The 21,531-nt window shown below is 37.1% G+C and overlaps 1 protein-coding gene and 1 long non-coding RNA gene across 3 annotated transcripts in view; both read left to right on the top strand.

Annotated features, from left to right (window-relative positions):
• LOC131062648 (phospholipid-transporting ATPase 2) overlaps nucleotides 1–21,531 on the top strand; it is a 183,553-nt gene that overhangs the window by 151,465 nt on the left and 10,557 nt on the right. For both annotated transcript variants that reach the window (XM_059209548.1, XM_057996354.2), the window contains 3 exons: nucleotides 1,777–1,894; nucleotides 2,092–2,265; nucleotides 2,389–2,440. In XM_059209548.1, the coding sequence (XP_059065531.1) occupies nucleotides 1,777–1,894; nucleotides 2,092–2,265; nucleotides 2,389–2,440 (344 nt within the window). The remainder of the gene's footprint in view (nucleotides 1–1,776; nucleotides 1,895–2,091; nucleotides 2,266–2,388; nucleotides 2,441–21,531) is intronic.
• Nucleotides 2,705–5,627, top strand: LOC131062649 (uncharacterized). The gene is made up of 2 exons (XR_009110922.2): nucleotides 2,705–4,660; nucleotides 4,858–5,627. It is a non-coding gene; the product is annotated as an uncharacterized LOC131062649 (long non-coding RNA).

Below are 21,531 nucleotides of genomic sequence, written 5' to 3'. Positions count from 1 at the left end.
CCCTGGCACTGGCAATCACCCCAGACATGTTAGTTAACATTTTGCACTGTGAGGTTAAGGTAGTGAACATGTCTCTCATATCAGTGGTCATTTGATTTTTTCTTTTTGGCTCTGCTTTATCTTCAGAAGTCTATTCTAGTTTGTAGGCTGGGTTGAACCTATACATTATGTAAAGGGTTCTTGCATCTGCATTTATGCTGAAACAAATTGAAGCCAGACTGATCAGTATTGTTTAAAACATGCTTTAAAGGAAAGCGTTTCACAGAGGCAGGGAATGTTATATACCTTTTACTTTTTATTAATATTATGGGGGCACCTGGGTACATCAATTTAAATTTCTTTGGAGACTAATCTCTTTGTACATATATGGTGTAAGTATGTGTTAACATGTTATGTACCATACCCGGGTGTCTCCAAAGAAACTTAAATTTTTCTACTCTTTCAAGTTATTCAAGTGTTAATTTAAGTCTTTCTACCCTTTGTACATGTATGGTATGTAGACGCCTGGGTACATCAATTTATGTTTCTTTGGAGACTAATCTCTTTGTAAATGTATGGTGTAAGTATATGTTGTCATGTCTTCGACTGACATTATATAATATGTATCTTTTATTCAATATTTCATGTAAATAATGGAATGGGCAATGGATATTATGTGATATCCCTTTAGACAATTACATGCCCATTTTATTGTTTTCTCCTGTCTGGTCTAAAGCTGATATTGTTTGCGTGAAACTGAAATTGTAGATGATCTCTTCTTTGCTTGGTATGTGTCTGTTTAGTAAGTTTTAAGTCATAGTTGAACTACCATCTACATAAAGAGCCCTGTAGAGACCTTTTGATAGCTATATGTCTATTTTTGAATTCTATAAAAGGCTTGTGTCACTCACATTTTTGGCTAGATTGGATTATTTAATTGTGTCAAATGCTTTCTTATGAACTTTATAAAGTCGGGAAATCAGAGTTAAAAAGGATCTCTTTTATGTTGATAATGAGACAAATTTCACTGCAAAAGAGGGATCTAAAGAACACATTTTGAAGAGTCCACAGCAATTTAAAACTTTCCTTCTCGTTAAACATTGACTTTCAATTTGTTAAAAAATTTCTTCAATAGCTGTAGAATAAAAACAGCTAATGGTTATAATATGTCTCATAGTTGAAAAACTCTGCGAGTACTTGCAAGACTTGCGAGTACTCGCGGGTCATTTGCTCAGCCGAGTCACTCATGGAAAGACTCAGAGACATAAAAACCCAACATATTTAAATGTAAAATTAATACTATGAGACATGAATTTTTAATAATATGATGTTAAATTAATACTATTATGACTTAAATAGTTTTCTATTAATATATGTTTATTCTAAATAATTAAAAAATAAATTTAATGACATTAAATTTTTATAAATGTGTGTTTTTGAAGAATATTTAAAAAAATATACTTTCAAATGTTCGATAAAGTTGCCGAGTTTTTCCCTGAGCTTTTGCAAGTCCCAAGTTTTTTAAATATTTTGTGCTTGCTGAGTCATTGCCGAGTCTGAGTTTTTCAACTATGATATGTCTATTAATTATCCTTTGATTGTTTAAGGTTAGTGGAATTATGAATTCCGATGTTTAAAAATGCATGCATGGGATCTAAGCTAGGATGTTGAGAAAGAAAGCAAATTTTGTAGTGAATATTATATGGCATAAATATGTTTGTTTGACTCCTATCTTTGGAAAGCTAATAAATATTTAATCATGTCAGTAAGTTTTTTCTTTTACTCTTTTTCTTGCAGAATTCAAATTCCTCAAACGTCTAATACTCATACATGGGAGATATTCATACAATCGAACTGCATTTTTATCCCAATATTCATTCTACAAATCATTGCTGATTTGTTTTATTCAGATTCTGTGAGTCAAAACTTTTGTTTGCAGTTCTATATTGCATTTTTTCATAGGTGATAGATTCATTTTAGTTTGCCACTGGTATTACTAGTTTTTATTAATTGTATAAAGCCATGTGTTTCCAAAGAAACTTAAATTGATGTGAGTTTTTCTACTCTTGAAGTTAAAAGTATTTAGCAATAACACTGGAACTTGTGGGGCAGTTTTTCTTTTGTATCAGGTCTTTCTGGAACCAGTCTTTTCAATTCTGTAAGTTTGATGGCATACAATGTTTTCTACACAAGTGTTCCAGTACTCATGAGTGTCCTTGACAAGGACCTAAGTGAAAGAACTGTCTTGCAGCATCCGCGGATTCTTTTCTATTGTCAAGCAGGAAGGTAAAATGGCCAGCACCACCTTTTAAATTGCTGTTATATACTGCTATGTATAAGTAGCAATAATTGACTGTACAAGAGTGTATCACGCTACTGGAATTTATTTACCTGCATTTCATACTGCAGATTATTAAATCCAAGTACATTTGCAGGCTGGTTTGGTCGCTCTCTATTTCATGTGAGTCTTCTTTACCCCCATTTTAAACTTCTGTTGGAGGTTATCCAATGAGGGTACTAAATAGTCATGAAGGTACTTAAACTACAACATCTTTTAAAAAGTTTGATGTATTCTAGATTCAAAGGTCCGTATGCCAAAATTGATTTGATGTAAATATTTGTAATGACTCGGGTCAAAATAGTAATGCAAATCTGATCCTTAACCTTCTACAAACACTTATTATTTGATTAACAGCACTTGGCCCTAGAATTCAATCATATCTTAGATAACTCAGATTTAAACTGCTGTTTATGCATCAGCAATATCATTACATTTCAAATAGAAAATGATAGAAATAACTCTTTATTACAGTAATGAACAACATAACAGATGAAATCTTGAACTATGTTATATTACAGTAATGGATTCATTGCATTCAAATAGTTTTAGAATATTAGTAACTGCAACAGCAATTCATACCAACAGTAATGGTAAATTGGATCAATAAAATGCATCTGGAGTCCAAATCCAATGAAGCTCAAATGCGATCCTTGTATGAGATCATCCTTCAAAATCACAAGGGTTTTCGTCCTAGGATTCTGTTGTGACGTATTCACACATCGCCCCATTGCAAATGGGGACCCCTACTTTTCGCTTTCTAGGATTAGTCCTCTTAGCTTAGTTCTAGGTTAGTGTTGAGTCTTTCGCTATGAACCTTTGCATTGAAGAGGTATAGTGGGTCAAGAGGTCAGAAGTTGATCAAGTTTGTCTCTTTAAGATGAACCGAGGTTCGACACTCCTTTACCCAGCCAAGATTTTATCACTTCCACTTCTCCCAACACTGCCCGTGGGTGCCCAGGCCCGATCACCCTCATTTCCATTCCTCGCCTTCGCCATCACCATTCCACCCTTTCATCCTTCGGTCTCTCTCTTCATTCCATAACCCTCCATCTTAACGGCTTTCCACTTCCCCTTTCCTACCATCACCATTTCACCCTACCCTTTCCACTTCCTTATCCCTTACCTTCTATCTCTCTTTATCTTTTATCACCTTCACCTAACATACTCATCTACTACCCTTCACCTACATTTAGTCCTACCACTACACCCTCACCTCCCTTCACTTAACTTAAAGCTACCCTTCCATCTTACACCCTCACCTCCCTTCACTAACTTCCTTTCCACCTTACCCCTATCCCTATTCTATCCTAACATCTCTCTTCCCCTCATACCTTCTATCTCACACTCCCTTTAGCCTACCATCCACACTAACTTCCTTTCCCCCTTTATTCCCCTAAAATCACCTATTCTAACCCACATCCCATAAGTCTCACTTCCTTTATTTCCCTAAGCTTACCTCTACCCCTACCCCTAACCTTCTTACCCATCTATCCCACCTTTCCTTCCCCTAGTCTAAACCTCATCCCATTATAACCTACACCCCTCTTCCCTTTCATTACCCCCTCATACCTCCCATTACATTTTACTCCCTAACCTTCCCTAACTCCATCCACTACCTCTTATACCTCCTAACCCGACGCCTCTCCTACTTCCATCATTTATATCCCTTATGTCCCCCTTTCCTCCAACATCCCATTTCCCCTCTTTCTCCACGTAGCAGTTTCCCTTACCACTTCCCTCACATTCCTCTCATCACCTTTTTGGGCCCCACTTTAAACTCAAAATGGAGAATTGAATTAACTTTTTATTAAAGACTCTTGTTGGGACCCACCGAGCTTTAGCCTGGGGATTTTAAGTGTTTTTAAATACCATGCCACATATTGCTTGGGCCCCACAAATCTTAAATGGAGATTTTAAAAGCTTGTTTTAAGGCATAGTATTTCCTTTGACTTCCTTTACCACCGTAGCCTTGATTGGGCCCCACCAAACTCTAAGGTGAAGGAAAAAGTTTTTGAGACATTTTTTATTTTTATTTGTTTAAAAGGAAAGCAGCCACCTCATCATTTTATTTGGCTTAATATTCCCAACACATGCCACGATGAAACACAATGTAAGGTGTGGCACTTAGGAAATAAACAAGCTGGCCTCTGAAGTGGAAGATGTGTCACATAAACAAAACATTGCGGGGGATTTAAATTCAAAATCAAATCATAAGAAGAGCAGGGCAGGCTCGAATATGATCTACAGCAGAAGAGCATAAAACTCTCAATTTGAACAAGGCAGAGATAAAGGTAGTTAACTTCCAGCATGGGGGAAAGGTGAATCAGACTTATTTTGAAGGTAATCTCAGTCATGTTGATGCGAATTTCACCAAGTGTCATCTTTCAGGGTCCAATCTGGTGGAAGGTGAAGAATATTAGATTTCAAGACAGTAGTACCGAGAGATAATTCATTTCTAGATTGATAAAGCTAATAATGTTGTTAAGTTTTGTTTGATTCTTCTTAATTGAAATTGTCTTTTTTTTTTTTACTTTCAGGTGAAAAAATAAAAGACTCGGGAAAATCAGAGCAGATCAGACCTAAATTAATTCAGGAAGAAGGATTCAAAAGGAGCAGACCTAATTAGATGCAAGCCATCATAATCATCCAACACTAAATTTACAATCAGACCTGATTTGAGGTCAATTTCTGCTTGAGATGAAGCAAAAGCAACTTGTTTGAAGCCTAGTTCTGTGCTTAATTCAAGGTTGAGGCAGAAGGATCTTAATTTGAATAACGAAGAGCAGATCGGGGGTATTTCTACAGACCTGGTCCATATTAGATTCAGGTTGGATTTCATCAATCTGAAAGTGACAGATTTATGGGAAAAGGAAACCTGAATTTTACAAGGAAGAAGTGAATTCAACACAATCTAGGACAATTTCATTAAGCACAATTGCTTGGGCAAATGAGGACAAAATCACCGGTTTTCCTGAGACTTGAGCGTGTAAAATTGGAGAAAATTGGAGACCTTGGGCTAGATTATCAAATTTCGCTCATGTACCTTCCAAAGGTACAGGAGCGAATTCTTCTTAGGCTCTCTTTGTGCTTCTAATTTGGATGGAAATCTCACTTTAGAGTGTTGATTGGAGAGGAATCAAATTGAACTTACCTCTCAGGAGCGAATTTTCTTAAAAACACCTTCTTGCTCCTTACTTGGATCCAAACTCATGCCTTCGAGGCTTGATTGAAAGAAGCTTGAGTTATGTGTGCCTTCAGAAGTGAATTCAAACCAAGTTGAATGATGAAGTCCGGAGAATTTGAACAATATTGTCAATTTCGCTCCTAACCCTTCCAAAGGTACAGGAGCGAATTTTTCTTAGAGCCCTCCATTGCTTCTAAGTTGGACCAAAATCCTTGCTCCTATGGCGTGATTGAAGAGGAAATGATGTATGCATGCCTTGAAATTGAATTGAAACAAGTTTGAATAGCAAAACATGAGGAATTTGAGCCAAGAAGCATATTTCGCTCCTGACCCTTCCAAAGGTACAGGAGCGAAATCCTTGAAAGGTCCTAATTTCTCATCCTTGAAAGGTCCTAATTTCTCACTCAAGCAATTGAACGGATCTTATTAGGGAGCAAACCGACTTGATCATGATGGAAGAAGGATTCAAAAGCTAAGTTCAAGGTGAAGTATCGAGGAATGGTGAAGGAATTGAATCAAAAGAAGAATTTCGCTCATGTCCCTCTCTAAGGGTCCAGAGCGAAATCTCTTGGAAGGACCTCCTATCTCACCTAAAGCACTAAGAGGATCTTGTTTTAAGCAAAGTTGGGAGTAGATTGACTTGAGCACGATGAGAAGAGAATTTCAAAAATCAAGTCTAAGGCAAAGTGATAGGAATGAAGTGTGAATTGAGTCAAGAGGAAGAAAAATTCGCTCATGTACCTTCCACTTGAAGAGGAATGTTTTGTTAATCAAGATATCAAGACAAGCCTTCTTGAAGGTAATTTAAGTCTTTGTTGCAGCATGAGCCTTCTAATGATAATGAAAATTGAGTATGTGAGTGAGAAAACTAAGATTAGCCCTTAGTTCGCTCCTGTACCTTCCAAAGGTACAGGAGCGAAATGCATTGAGGATGAGTAATATGCTAATGATAGTGTGTTGTAAGTCTTCTTCATGGTGGTTTCAAGTGTTCAAGCATCCTAAACTTCATGCAGATCGTGAGAACTAAGCTTGCCTTCATCAAATATTAATGAAAATTTGACTTATATCCTAGCTCGCTCATGTCCCTCTCTAAGGTACCAAGGCGAAATTCTATTAAAGGCAATTGCATTATGGTAAAAAACCGAAAAGATCAAGAGGAGACTAAGTGCAAGTCAACCTAGAAACATTTGATGCATTAATAAACCAATCTCACTTTGGCAGCAAAAGCAAATTCGAATTTTTTAAAGAGAAGTCGGCCAGCTAAAGGGAAATAAAATTTATTTATTCATCCAAACAAAGTTGGCTTTCATCAAAGAAGTGCATTCTCCCATAAAGGCGCCTATATAAGGGAGGTTGATTCTTAAATTATTCATCATTCATTTCAAACATTCTTCTTCAAAGAGCGAAATCCTTCAGCAGTTAAGAAGCAAATTCCAGATTTGTCAACAATCTTCACAAGCCGAATTCGACAAGAGCGAATTTGAGGAGCAACTGAATTCATCAAGGCGAATTTCAAAAGCAGATTTCATTAGACAGATTGGCGATTGAGGAGGCAAATTTCAGGTCTTATAGAGATCAGTCACTTTAAGGCACAGAGTACATTCTAACAACAACAAAATTCAATAAAGGAAGGACTGAATTCATCATAGCAAGAGCAAATTTGCTCAAGAAAAGGACAATCTACCCTAAACATGCACCTATCAGACCTGCAAATCACATAAAATCAGAGATTGTATAGGCTATATATCATGTGTTTGATGTTCATTTGTTTGTTTTGCAGCAGGAAAAGAAAGAAATCAGAAAGACCAGGTTGGAGGAAGATCGGAACGAAGATCTCAAGAAGAATATTTCAACATCAAGGTCAAAGGAAGACCTCTTCAAGAGGATCTCATAGGCAAACACAAGAGAGTCAAGGAAGGGTACATTGTTCATCAAGTATATCAAGGACGATGGAGGATCGACAAAAGTCATCACAAAGGAAGTACCAGACAAGGTGGCATCCCAGTCACTGTTCCTCCAGTCAGATAGGTCCACATCAGCATGTCCAGATTCAATGTACCTGACTTATCAGTGATGACACAAACTTCGAGGCACCTACCCCCGTTTACTATTGGTTCTCATACATTGAATGTAATTTTCTCATTGGCTAAAAGGTTTTGTTGTAACAAACCCTAATCAGGGTTTTCATCTTGTAATCCTAGCCATTCATTCTAAATCAATTTGAGCCATTGAAATGTAAAGAGCTCCCTATATAAAGCCTTGGCTCTTCATTTGTAAAGGTTAATAGTAAAAGAATAGTTAGTCAGTAGTTAGAAGGTGAATAGTTAGAAATAGTGAATAGTCAGTTGATAGAATAACAATTAAAGTATAATAGAAAGAGAAGGCAAAGATTGTTGCCAAGATGTTGTTGTAAAAGACTTTGTAAAACTTCATTGAAGAAATGGTGAAATCTATGGGTCGATTCAACAATTTGCATGGTCTCTATACTTCTCATATTTGATTTCATGTTATTAGATGAGTGGAAGAAATGTATTTGATTGATGGTGAAATTCGTATATCCATACTACTAGCAGTTTGTTGATTGCAGAATTGCCTTGTGTAGTCAACTGGAATCATTCAGTTTAAGCTTAACTTCAATTGTCGCTTCCTCACTGATATGCATCAGCCTGATGGTGTCTATGTCTGTAGCGATGATCTGAATATCATAAAGTTTTCCTCCGAAGATCACACTAACCTTGTGGAGATGGTCCTGGGATGTCAAAACAAGACTTAGTTAGAATTTCATCAAAGGTTATTCATTGCTCCTACATTCTTAGTGTCAGAATTAGATCCTTTCCTCGCCCTCATCCTTTTTTCCTTTTTTTCAAAAAATCTAGGCTAGTGAAATCTTGTGTTCCAGCAATATTCAAAGCAAATCAGACGTTTAGTCATCAAGTGTAAGTCCCCTTGTGATTCCAGCAAAATCACATCATACCACAAAGAGCTTATCCACGAGTAGAGAACCTACATACAAGAACCTTGGAGTTGCCTCGATTGATCCTTCGGCGAGATCTTTAGCAGTTGGGAAACTTTGCTCAAGAGAGGATAAGGTACCTTTAGGTATTTTATTCTGTTTTCGCATGTGCATGAAAAACACATCAACAGATTCCCACGCTTGAACATGAATGCTCAAAACGGATTTAGAAAAGGAATTTAGTAAGCGTAGATGATGATCCTAGATGAAAACATGTGATGTCCCCAATTCAAATGCTAAATCTCTAGGACCAAACAAATTAAGAAAGCTCCTTGTATTATCTCTATACATGATTTGAATAAGGGAGTAGACAATCTGGGTATATGATCCTTATCAATAAGACCAAAATTACAAAGGCATAAGGACTTGGAAGCATCCAAGCTTTATTGTCATAATGGTAACCTTGCTAATTAACCATCTTACACACAACAATAATGCTTGTGAGCTCTATTAATATGAAGACCAACCACATATACCAAGGGAGGACACTTATAAGCAACTGAATTAGTGACGGGAGCATTGCAATTACTCTATTAAGCAGCGACTCATGTTAAAGAGGAATGTATAAGGAAGGGCTAAGTCTCACAGTCGCATATAATTTCATCACATATGGTCAATGCCCTATCCCATGGAAAGTCAAAACTATCAAGCAAAGAGAAAATAATTTCCTCAATACATCAATGTTCGCATACATGATGAATTATCTAAAGCGACGTGGCTAAGATTAGAAAATAAGAAGTATGAGAAGGCAACAAGTAATACCAAGTGTTCCACGATAGTGATTAAGGAATAACTCAGATCATTGAGAATTCAGAATCCTTATCGATATTACAACAACTTAATAAAGACTACCTCAGCAAAGGTAATCCACGTGGAGGCTACATACGTTCAACAAGTCTATCGCAAGTATTATATCCAGAGTACCGCTGGCATAACAATTCACCAAGTTGAGAAAGAATTATAGATGGACTATCGTGGAAATCATCGTTGGACCATGAAGTCATCGACATCCCTTACAATTTGGACAGCGACTAGGTATTGAGATGGCACAATAGCTATTTGCCAAGGCAGGGGTTTGGTCAAATATAATCAGCGATTATTGTGTGCTATAAGAAGACACAACGAATTGAATATAGAAACGATTAATGAGGAGCACATATTGATGGATACGTAGACTACGTGGTCTCCCTAAACGAACAGCAACTTGGATTACTCCAATCTGAATCGTCTTAACAATGGAAGGGAGTTTATGGGCAGCACTGGAAGCAGTCTAATAGACGGGAAAAGACAGCGACCTTTGATGAGGAAGAAGACGTGTTATAGATTAATTAATAACGGAGGTGTGATTAACTTTGAGGAGCCGAAGACTATATAATGCGATTTGCTTTGGTAAGGAGGATTAAAAGGCAGCGCTAGATTACACTACCGATATACAAAGTGTGCTATGTGAATTAAGAGCTTGAGGGAGGTGCGGTGTCACATAAGGGAAGGGCACGATTTTTTATAGATATTAATCATTCCTATAACAAGTGCAATTATAGTTTTAAGAGAATGTTTTTTAAAAAGAAATCACAAACATTTTGATGGTTAAAGGAATATGACTTTTGTGAATAGACACACAAGAGATATAAAGGAGATTAAGTTCAATGATACAGGACCGGGGGAATTATAGCAAGTGGAAAAGTCACCAGTGCTAACATTCAGGCTTTACTCAGAAAAACGACTTCACAGAACTGTATTTAACTGAACGGTATTTAATTGAACTGCAATGACTCGTATATGTACATACAAGAAAGTCCCAATATGACTGTAACATGCAATGGTTTGTTCAGTAGTACTTACTGATTTGCAATTTGATATTACTATCGTAACAAATGAGAAAGAGGAAATTATGAAAATAGGAATCATTACAGGACACTGTTAATTTCGGGCTAAACATAATAACAGCTTTCAATAAAACAATGAAATAGAGTAATTGTTAGCGTGCATAATGAATTTAACAGCACACACCAAAGTCGATGTCGTACCAGAGAGGTTAAGGGATCTGTAGAGGGGATTATTGCCCACCCAGGTAAACCACCTACTGTACCTTAATAAATCAGTAGGCCAGGAGGGCAAGTGACTGCTCCTGGGCTTGGGTTTGACAAAATTAAGCCACCTCTACCATCCACTGACTCTCTAGACAAGATAATTAATTAACTGGGGAATAAGGTATAATCCAGAGATAAGACCTACGCCATATAGTGAGCAGGCCAGAAGGGCGTGTGACTGCTTCTGGACTCAGTATGGGACGGTTGGGCAACCTGGTCGTACTTTGGTTTCCTAATTAAAACGAAAATGTATTAACTTTACAACTCTTAATTTCCAATTATCTGCTGTAAGTAATTTGTGAAGCAGGTGTCTAATAGTAATTAGGAGGAAAGTCTTTTTGGATAAGTCAACTCTCTCTGTTTCTGATTTAATTCACTTTTTGTAAATCTCAGGCCAATATAATCTGTATATTTATAGTAAGGGACATTGCAAAACACTTGCTTTTATATCCTCCACAAATAGACAAGCGGCACCATGCACACCTACAACTTCAAATTTGAATATTTATCATGGCTGTGAAAGATTCTACAAATAATGGTACCAAAAATAGACTACTTGGAAACAATAAGACGTGTGCTGGGAAGTTAGAAGCAAAGTGGGAAATACAGCCGAAAATATCAACACTTGTGTAAGAACCCAAACCAAAATCACACTGAGTTCACGAATTCTCCACTCTTCTTTACAAGTACATTTTGTTAAATGATTTTCATACTGTTGTGTGAGTTGGATACTCATGGTGTGGACTGATGTTTCAGATCTATATATGTTTGAATGTACTGGCAATATGTGTTTCAAAGATAATACATAACATAAACTAACTACCACTTATCCATAACTTCAATTGTCACTGTTCGTTCCTTTTACATCCTTAATCATATTGTCGAACAGTTTATGCTGTTTCAGATTAGTCTAGGATTCACACTAGTATTTCTGCTAAACTCTTTTGTTTATATTCTTTTAAACAGTTTCACAATATATGAACCTCATGGAATATATCAATTGTACTAAGGAGCAGAAATCTGTTATTAATTCAGAATTATGGGATCATTACAATATGTTTTAACTTTTTCTGACCGGTACATAGCCCATCCATTGAATGTCAAACCAAATGGTCTTCATGTACTATAAAATTACTCGTATTCCATGTGAATGCCCTAAAAGTATGTAGCCCGGAGAAAAGAGTAAACAGCTCGCACCTGACGACAAAACCTTCAAACAACTTCTATCTCCCACTAGCAGCAACAGAAAGTCCCTTAAATGTTTTTCCCATCAAATAGTTGATTGTCTTTCAATTGTTTATTAACTTTACACCACTCAAATGCATGACGGCTACAGAAACAGTCATTGCAAGCTTGCGTCCAGATAGAAACAATGGAAACCAATGCTCAGTATATATAACTAACTTGACTTGGAATCGCTCACTTGAAAGAAAGCCAAGAAAATTGACTTGAACATATCAAAACCAAACATTTGAATAAAATCACCTGTTCGTATGTCCTGCACAAATACCCGATATCAGGTAATGATCTGCAATATTCCAACAGAAATGTGTTCATAATCTGATATCAAGAATCTGAACAGCTACATTAAAGAACAACAGGAGGAATGAGTTCGTAGTCTGCTACCAAGCGCTCAGAATATACTTCCACCATCTTCTCAATATTTATATGAAGCGGCTATCACTTATATCCATCTCACACCAAGTCATTTAGTCTGGTGGCCAACAAGTATCCTTCTCCTTACAATACTTAATAGCTGCATCGGAAAGGGAACTCACACCTGTAAAGAACTCACAGCATCGCCATATTCACGCCCAGGTATCATCGCTCTATGTTCACACGCAGATACTATGAATGTCCTCCAGTAATCTCTGCATATAAATCTGTTAGTCTCTGACTCCAGAAACTTTAAAGCCTTCATTGATCATCCAACTTAAGATTCTGTCTGAATCCTCCAAAAAGGGCCTTCTTAGATTGACGAAAATGGCCTTCTTAGATTTCCGTTGGGAGACGAGTTTGAGAAAATCTCTCAAATCAATTAAATTATTAATCCAAAATCATACCAACATCAATGCCAAAGTTTCCTTAAATAATATCCAATTCAGTTCGGGCAGTTAAATTTGTGATTTTAATTAATCTTTAAAGTCACTTTTAATTAATTATTAATATTATAACCTTTTAAATTATTTTATCTAAGGCAGTAATATTAAATAAATAATTTTAATTCTTTTTTCTCCATTTTAACTTTACGAAATAAACAGGACATTACAGATTGGAGGTCAAACTTAACACAGGACTCAACTAATGGATGAGGCATTGAGGATCAAGCAACGAGTATGATAGAATGGAGAAGTTTGACAAGTACAATGGTGTGGTGGGTGAGAGCCAGAAGGCATGATAAGATGGAGAAGTCTAAAACTCCAATAGGAAGGAGGGAATGTTAATTTTAACACTTTCAGATTGATATAAACTCAGAATTTATATTTAGTTTCTAATTAGTTTGATTAGCTAAAAGAATTTGGAATTAGTGACAACATAGAAATGAACAAATTGAGCACAAGACACAGTTACCCTGGGAAAACCTCCTAGGAGGAAAAACCCAGCCAGAAGAGATCCTCAGATCTGATTATGGATTATAGTTATGTAATCATTACAACACTTATCTCAAGAACTTGTAGAGGCAGATGTTGCTGTCACAGGAAGAATGACAGATTAGTTTGCTGTCACATGTATGATGGTTGCTGCTGTTTTGCTGCTCCTTTAACCCAGATTGCAGACCTTCAAGGAATTCGCTCTATATTCACCAAGTTCGCTGACTCCTAATAATGGATTTCACACCTCAACTAGCAGATCTAAATTGCTGATGTAGCAGAGGTAATTGCTGTAGGTGCAGATGTAGTCTTTCTCCCTGAAGTTCGCATTATACAGTCATGTATTTCGCATGAAGTGAAAACTGAATGAGTGAGTTGTGATGTGGGTTTTATGCTTATTTATGTGGAGCAAATCCCTTAAACATGTCGGCTTGCCAAATAAATTAAAACCTTTTAATTTATTTAATTTATTTAATGAGAAATGTTTAGGATAGGGTTGGCCCTATCATGATGGCGTGTTTGGCTTTAGTGTAGCGTGGAGATATAGGGCCCAGCCCTTATGCGTTGGAGAAGGGGCTGGCCCCCTTAGGCGGATTCCAATGTTGCCCAAGGCAGTTGGAATCCGCCATCCCTAATTACAAACAACAGGGAAGGGTGGAGTTGGAAGAAAAGACATACTCAACAAGGGTAAACACACAATAAATGAAAACAAGAAACACGAGTACAGACTTAGATTGATTGGAAATGGGACATGACATTATGGGCCAAAATACTTTATCCATTGTGAATTATGCTTTGTGCAATGCTAGATTTGGTTCTCGGTATTGTGAAATAAATAAGTATGTGGTGAGTTGATGGTGTTATCTGCATGCCACTCAGGATATCTTTTTTAGTCAATTAGCACAAATATAGATCTGTACAGCAGTGACACTCATTTTAAGAGTGGACACAATCAACCGTGCACTCTATGCATGGATGACACCTTGAAGTTGTTGCCATACATAATTGGGAATAATCATATAGTATTTTGATAAAGTAATCCTTCTTGGAGATAAGCAACATCCATCACACCTAAGAAGTGGAATTTGGGTTAACTGCCTTATTCCATCTATCATGTGGGTGGATTGATGGTCAATGCTTTTAATATTGTTTGGGGGCATCTTACAACTTTTCTTCATTGTCAATTCCAGTATGCTCACTACTATAAATAATCTCACCTAATGCTCAACTTATTTTGCACTTGAAGTGATGGACTATCTATAGTTTAAGGATGTTGTCTCACAATAGTTTGATGCTATTTTATGGTGTTTACTTATGTTTACGGTAGTGACCTTGTTTTGAAATGATGGTTGGATTTGGAGTTCTATATGTGAAGCATCATTTGATTTCTTGCACAGAATAAAATGTATTATCTTTGAAAACCTATCAACTATAAGAAATATCGAATCATTACCTTGTTCTATTTGTGGTAAATACAAGAATAACATGCTTATATGTTCCCAAGGTCTCTTTGGTATAGGTAATGGCTGATACAACCCTGTGTTCTGTCTTCCTCATTTGGCATGTTGGCAAAGTCTACAACTTTGGATTATCTTTTTCACATATGCATTCATCCTAGGCCAATAATACCCTTTGTTCAGCTGTGCCAATGTTTTGTCGCTTCCAAAATGTCCACTCAAGCCTCCACTATATTTTTCTGTAATTAAGTTCCCCCTCATTGATCCCCAAGGGATGCACAATCTCTTTCCCTTAAACAGCAAGTCTTCTTGAATGAAATACTCTAGCCATGGAGTTCAATTCGTCTCCATTGGACTCTTACATGCTGCCCATGCTTCTTTGAAATCTACATTTTCTTCATATGACTCCCCCATTGAATCAAAACCAACAATATTTTCTCAGCTCATTCAACAATAAACATTTCTGCTTCAATGCATCAACTACCCGATTAGATCTGCCACGTCTATGTTATAAAACAAAACAATAGCTCTGAAGAAAAACAGCTGTTTATATACCACAGTGCGTGGTGATCCATGCACAACACAAACTCCTTAGGTAGTAGGTAATGTCTTTATTTCATAAGTGCTTGCACTATCTTATAAACTCCTGATCATACATAGAATGCTTCCTTTCTGCTTCAATTGACTTCTCACAAGAATAAGCAATGGTCTCCCTTCTTGACTCAAAACTTCAATTGTGGTTCCACTTGTATCACAGTCTACTTGGAACACTTTATTAAAGTTGGTCAATGCCAAAACTGGTTGTTTTGTCACTTTTTCCTTCAATATTTGAAATTTTTTCTTTGTTGAGCCTGCAACTGTCCTTAAATTCTTTCCTATCACCCTTAATAGTCTTTGTGATAGGTGCACATATTCCATTGAAATTTCCTATGAACTACCTATCGAAGCTCACCAAACGATGAAAACTTTTGGCTTTGAATGTACTCACTGGTTTGTAATTGTATGTCCAACCCTGATATTTAGTCAATAAAATTCTTCGATAGACTTTTACCAAAGCTACCCCGACTTTCCGGGACGGGGACGACAGGGAACGGCGGGACGCGTTTCCAGGACGGCAAATTTTTTTGCCAAATTTGGGGACGACAGGGGACAGCAAAGGGTACGGCTATATAAAATATAGGAAAAATTTAAAACATATACGAAAATTTCAAAATTCTAAATGTTCATATGAAAACATGGATAAAGCATGCATATATACATTATATTCATATGAAAACATGGATATAGCATGTGTATGATACTATGAAAAGTTGAAAAACATTTTAGAATGTAAATTCTGAACATACAACATTGTTAATACTCAATAGAAAATATGCAATTATGCATTCATACGAATTTCAGTTCATTCACATTGTCAATATGCATATCATAATAGATATTAAAGAAATAACATACAAAATGCCCAAAGGCTACACTGCTGCCATATAGTTTCATTGTCAATTACAATATGAAAATCAAAATAGTACTGAGTAAAACTAATTACAAAAAAGCAAAGTATATTAGTATAATGCTGCCCCTAAATTGCTTCTCCTAACATTGCATCAAAATTAGAGTCCTCTGAGTCTCTCCCACTGTCATGGTCTACGTCCACCTCATACAATGGAATCCCAACCAATCCCTGTGTTGTCTCCTCATTAAATTTTAAACGTTTGATATAAAATTAATAATTATGAATTAAATTAATAAATTTAAAATTTAATTAATGTTTTTTTTTATTTTTTTATATTTTTAATAACAATTTGAATTAATAAGGGGCCTATATTAGAAAATTTAAATAAAAAATTGAAAATACAACTTTTTTATTTTTTTAATATTTTTTAATGACCTTAGATATGGGGGACGTCTGGCCGTCCCCGAGACGGATTGGGGATGTCCCAGCCTTCCCCAGCCATCCCCGGGACGTACGGACGTCCCCCAGAGCTAGGGCAAGCGTCCCCCCATTTTGGGGACGTCCCCTCAAAATATAGAGCAATTTGGGGACGGGGGGAAACGTCCCTTGGCCGTCCCCAAGTCCCCGAAACATCCCCGGGACAGGGACGGGGGTTTTCAAGACGGGGACGCGTCCCCGGGTAACTCTGACTTTTACACATTAGTCTCTTTCTACTTCATTTTTTTTTTTGAACAAATTGATTTGATAATTTGTTGGTAGAAATTTATTTCAATTTTGTTACCATTATTCCCTAGGATTTTATTTTTTCTTTACCTTTTCACCATTTTTTTGTTTGTGCGTGATCCCACCATAGGGATGCATGTCCCTTCAGTTTGGTGCAAGCAAATTTTACCCTTTTTGGGTCTTCTATTGATCCAAAATCAAAATATTTCTCCATCTTTGATATTCAATCAATTAATTCTTTAGGATCCAATCTAGGTTCACCATTGATTATTGACATTGCTTTCAAAAATATTCCTTCTGCTTGGTCCATTTCGTCTTTTGTCTCTTTGTCTACCACTTCTCCATCTTCACTAGCATCTTCTACATGTACTCCCCTTCTTTGTGCCGTTTCCATGGCATCCAATATTGTTGTTATTCCTCTCAACATTTCTGCAATTTCACCAACTTGTGTTGCTTTAAGGCTTCCTCGACCTTTGTGTGCCATCTCTCTCTTCACCTTCCTACAACAAAATTTTCAAAACTCCTCTCTCAACATGACTGCAATCAACTCGCTCCGATGCCTCTTTACATAGTCCATATCTAGGTGTCTTACCAGACAACCAAAATCTAGCAGCCAAACACACAAATTTAAACACAAGAACAATCTTGCTTTGACTTTTATTCCAATTTGCAAACACAAATGTGAGAACACCTCAAAGAGTACAATTAGATGTTCAATTCTCATACAATCACCTTCAAAAACCTTCCCAAAAAATTGGCCCCCAAAAACCTACAACAACCTTTTATAATTAAGGCCACATGGAAGTTAAATTGTTTCGGGTAGTTATAGGAATTTAATTGATTGATTCACAAATAAGAAGATCCAGTTATTATGCAAACTCTACAAGTCCAAATTACCAATATAATCTCACAAGTAGCCAATTAAACTATGAAACTCTGCATGTTCAGTTCACTAGCAATATTCCACAAATAGTCGGTTTAAGTAGAAAATTTTGCATGTCCAATTTGCTTAAAAGCCCACAATTCGTACAATTCCAGTTCACTTGAAATTTTTTGCGCTTTGTACATTGCTTACATCATCATTACATCATTTTGCAAAAGTCTAATGTCCATCCAAACATGAATGTTATAATTGATTCGGTTGGCAAGCTCAATTCGAAAAACCCACACTCTATGTCTAGCTAGTGTCACCATTTCATCATTGTCCCTTCTACAAAAGTTCCTTTGCCTATTGAATTGAACCTTTTGAACAATGCATTCATTTGGTTCAACTGCATTTCTTTGCAAACTGTACAAAGTTGACATCATCATTACATCATGCTTATGCCATCCTTTGGCAAGTGACCTCGCCCTTGTTGATGTCATGCTTACATCATATTGATGTTATCTTTTGCTTACGTCGTGTTGACATTATCATTAGAATTGCTCATTTGAATCGATTGACTAAACTTAAGGAGTTGGCTCAGTTGAGTTTGCTTGCAAATCTAGCTGGCCATGAAATTCCTACAAATGTGGAATAAGAGTCAAAACTAGTTGTGAGAAAATAACTTGGAACCATTTTAAAAAATGTCTTATTTAATACCATAAAGTCTGGTCACAAACCAAAACATCGGATGCCCATGACTTAGTCAATTTTCATCCATTCTTCACCAATTTGAATTGGAAGTACCAATTAAGCTCTTTGACAAGGCGATGCCCTTAATTCGCCCAAAGTGAATCTAATTTTTTCCAATTAGCTACAAAAAACCAATAGAAGTGCAACAAAACTAAATTGAACTAAAAACAAAACTTGAAATATTTTTGGTTGATGCAGGATTGAATGTGATGCAAGCGGTCAAGCAATAGGTGCAGCTTTGAGTCAAGAAGGGAGACCGGTAGCCTTCTTTAGTGAGAAGTTGAATGAGGCCAAGAGAGTATTACTCATATGACCTTGAACTCTATGCCATGGTACAAGCACTCAAGAAATGGAGACACTACCTATTGCCAAAAGAATTCATTGTGTTCGCTGATAACCATGCATTAAGCTTCTTGAATAGTCAAGACAAGTTGAACCATAGGCACATGAAATAGGTGGAGTACTTGCAGGCCTACACCTTCACAATCAAGCATAAGAAGGGCCAAGCAAACAAGGTTTCTGATGCTCTTAGTAGGAGGTCACTCATGGCGCATGAGATTCAACTCCAAAGTGTTGGCAATGGCATAGGTGCCCCAAAAGGTATGTATCAGGATGATGATGATTTCAAGGATGCATTTGCTGTTTGCAATCAGTTTTCAAATACTTTTCATAGTGAGTTTTCTGAGTTTTCATAGATGGTTTACTTTTCAAGGGGGCTCAGTTGTGTGTGCCAAAGTGCTCTATGAGAGCCAATTTGATAAGGGAGAAGCACTGTGGGAGCCTTGGTGGACACTTTGGAATTGATAAAACTTTGGAGCAGGTTAGGAGATTTTATTTTTGGCCTAAAATGCAGGTGGATGTAAAGAGATTTGTGGAGAGTTGTGCCATATGTTAGAGAGCAAAGGGAACTACTTCAAATGCAGGCCTCTACCAACCTTTGCCCGTACCAAATAGACCTTGGGAGAGTATAAGTATGGATTTTGTCTTAGGAATGCCTCTGACACAAAGAGGGTTTGATAGTGTTTTTGTTGTGGTATATAGATTCAGTAAAATGGCACACTTCATCCCTTGTAAATGCACTCGTGATGCATCTAATATTGCAGGTTTATTTTTCAAAGAAGTTGTAAGGATCCATGGGCTTCCTTTGACCATTGTATCAGATAGGGATTCCAAATTCATAGGTCACTTTTGGAGGACCTTGTGGAGAAAATCGGGCACAAATTTGGCTTATAGTTTTGCCTACCATCCCCAAAAGGATGGGCAAAAAGAGGTAGTGAATAGATCACTTGGAAACTTGTTAAGGTGTCTCACAAAGGAACATGGTCAACAATGGGATTTGGTACTCCCTCAAGCCGAGTATGCATATAATGATTCCATTAATAGGAGCATAGGAAAGAGTCCATTTGAAGTGGTCTATGGCATGAGCCCGAGAGGGGTATTTGAACTCAGAGATCTGAAAGGGATGGAGAGGAAAAGTGCTCAAGGAGAGGAGTTTGCAACAGCAATGAAATACATTCATGAGCAAGTGAGAGAAAATCTCAAGAAGAGTGTGGAGAAATACAAAGAGCATGCAGATCAAAAGAGGAGAAATGTTCAGTTTAAAGTTGGGGACATGGTGCTTGCCCATCTGACGAAACAAAGGTTGCCTAAAGGGAGATGCACCAAGTTACAAATGAAGAAGATTGGACCTTGCAAAGTGGTCCACAAGTTTGGTCAAAATGCCTATGAGATAGAACTCCCTCCAGGAGTTGCTATCTCACCTATATTTAATGTTACTGACTTGTACCCCTTTAAGGGATCTTTGGATGCAGGTATAGGTACTGATGCTGATGAAGAATGGGTGAAAGATTTACCCCCCTTTGAACCACTGAAACGTGAAGCCATTTTGGATACTAGGGAGGTGAAAAGGACAAGGAACCGGGTCTACAATGAGTACATGATCAAATGGTGTGGTCTACCTCTTGAGGATGCACAACTTGGATATCTGACGAAGACATTAAAAGCCACGGAACCTCTGTGCAGCAACTGATCTCAGGTGGAACATGAGATTCTTTCCACCCCCGGTGTATGGTGGAGGGGCACCCAATGGATGTCATGCCTCCATGAGGCTTGTTGAAGTCGTTTTTCTTGTTTCATGTCATGTAAGGTCTAATAAGGTCCTATGGACCATTTGTACTAAGTTTGAACTCAATGAGTAAGTCTTTTTGGTCATTGGTCCTATATGGCCAAATGTTGTCATATTAGGGTCCAATGATAACAAAGTGTCAACCAAGATGAATGATGATGTAATAAGGATTATTTGGCCTCTTTAGGCGTGTCTAGGATGAAATGAAGTCATTTGGAGTCAATTGGTTGAGTTTGGTTAAAATTGTCCAAATCTTGCATAAGCAACTTTTGCAAGTTTGTAATGCAAAAAGTGCAACTTTGTAACCCAACGGTCACCCATTTGAAAATTGGTTAGGGATCGTTGGGAACTGGTTCCTACATGCTTAAATAGCCTCCCTATGGTCGAGGTAAGGTTGTTGATGAAGTTGGGAAGAAATTGAATTGAAACAAAATTTGATTTCCTGCTAATTCTTTGGTTTTCATGTCTTTCTCTGATTAGTACGGCTCTGTACTAATTGCATCGAGCCTTGAGACCCACATGGTTTCATAGTGGATTGAAATTAGTTTGTTTTGCAACGGATTTGATCTAATTTCATAAAGGAATAAGGGATATATAAGCAATTTACTGAAAGTTGGTTTGAAACCCTAACAACAAGGGTTTTGTCACAAAATGCTAATAAGTTCCCATTGTTAGGGGTCCCACAGATACTGAGAGGGGGGGGTGAATCAGTATCTAACCGGTAATAAGATTTTCTTAAGTTAAAACATGCAGAACATAATATAACAGTGTACCGGTATGCAAGAAATAATGCAATAAACAGAATCAAGAACATCCACATGAAAAGTACACCATAACACAAGATGTTTAACGAGGAAACCCGGTGTGGAAAAAACCTCGGTGGGATTTGTGACCCACAATATTCACTCATTGGCCAATAAGAGAATATTACTTACAATAGGGGCCTGCACATGCAGGAAGGCC

This window comes from Cryptomeria japonica, chromosome 8, assembly GCF_030272615.1.
Source record: "Cryptomeria japonica chromosome 8, Sugi_1.0, whole genome shotgun sequence".
Taxonomy (NCBI): Eukaryota; Viridiplantae; Streptophyta; class Pinopsida; order Cupressales; family Cupressaceae; genus Cryptomeria; species Cryptomeria japonica.
Note: the sequence above shows the minus strand (reverse complement) of the source record. Positions and strands in the feature narration are given on the sequence as shown.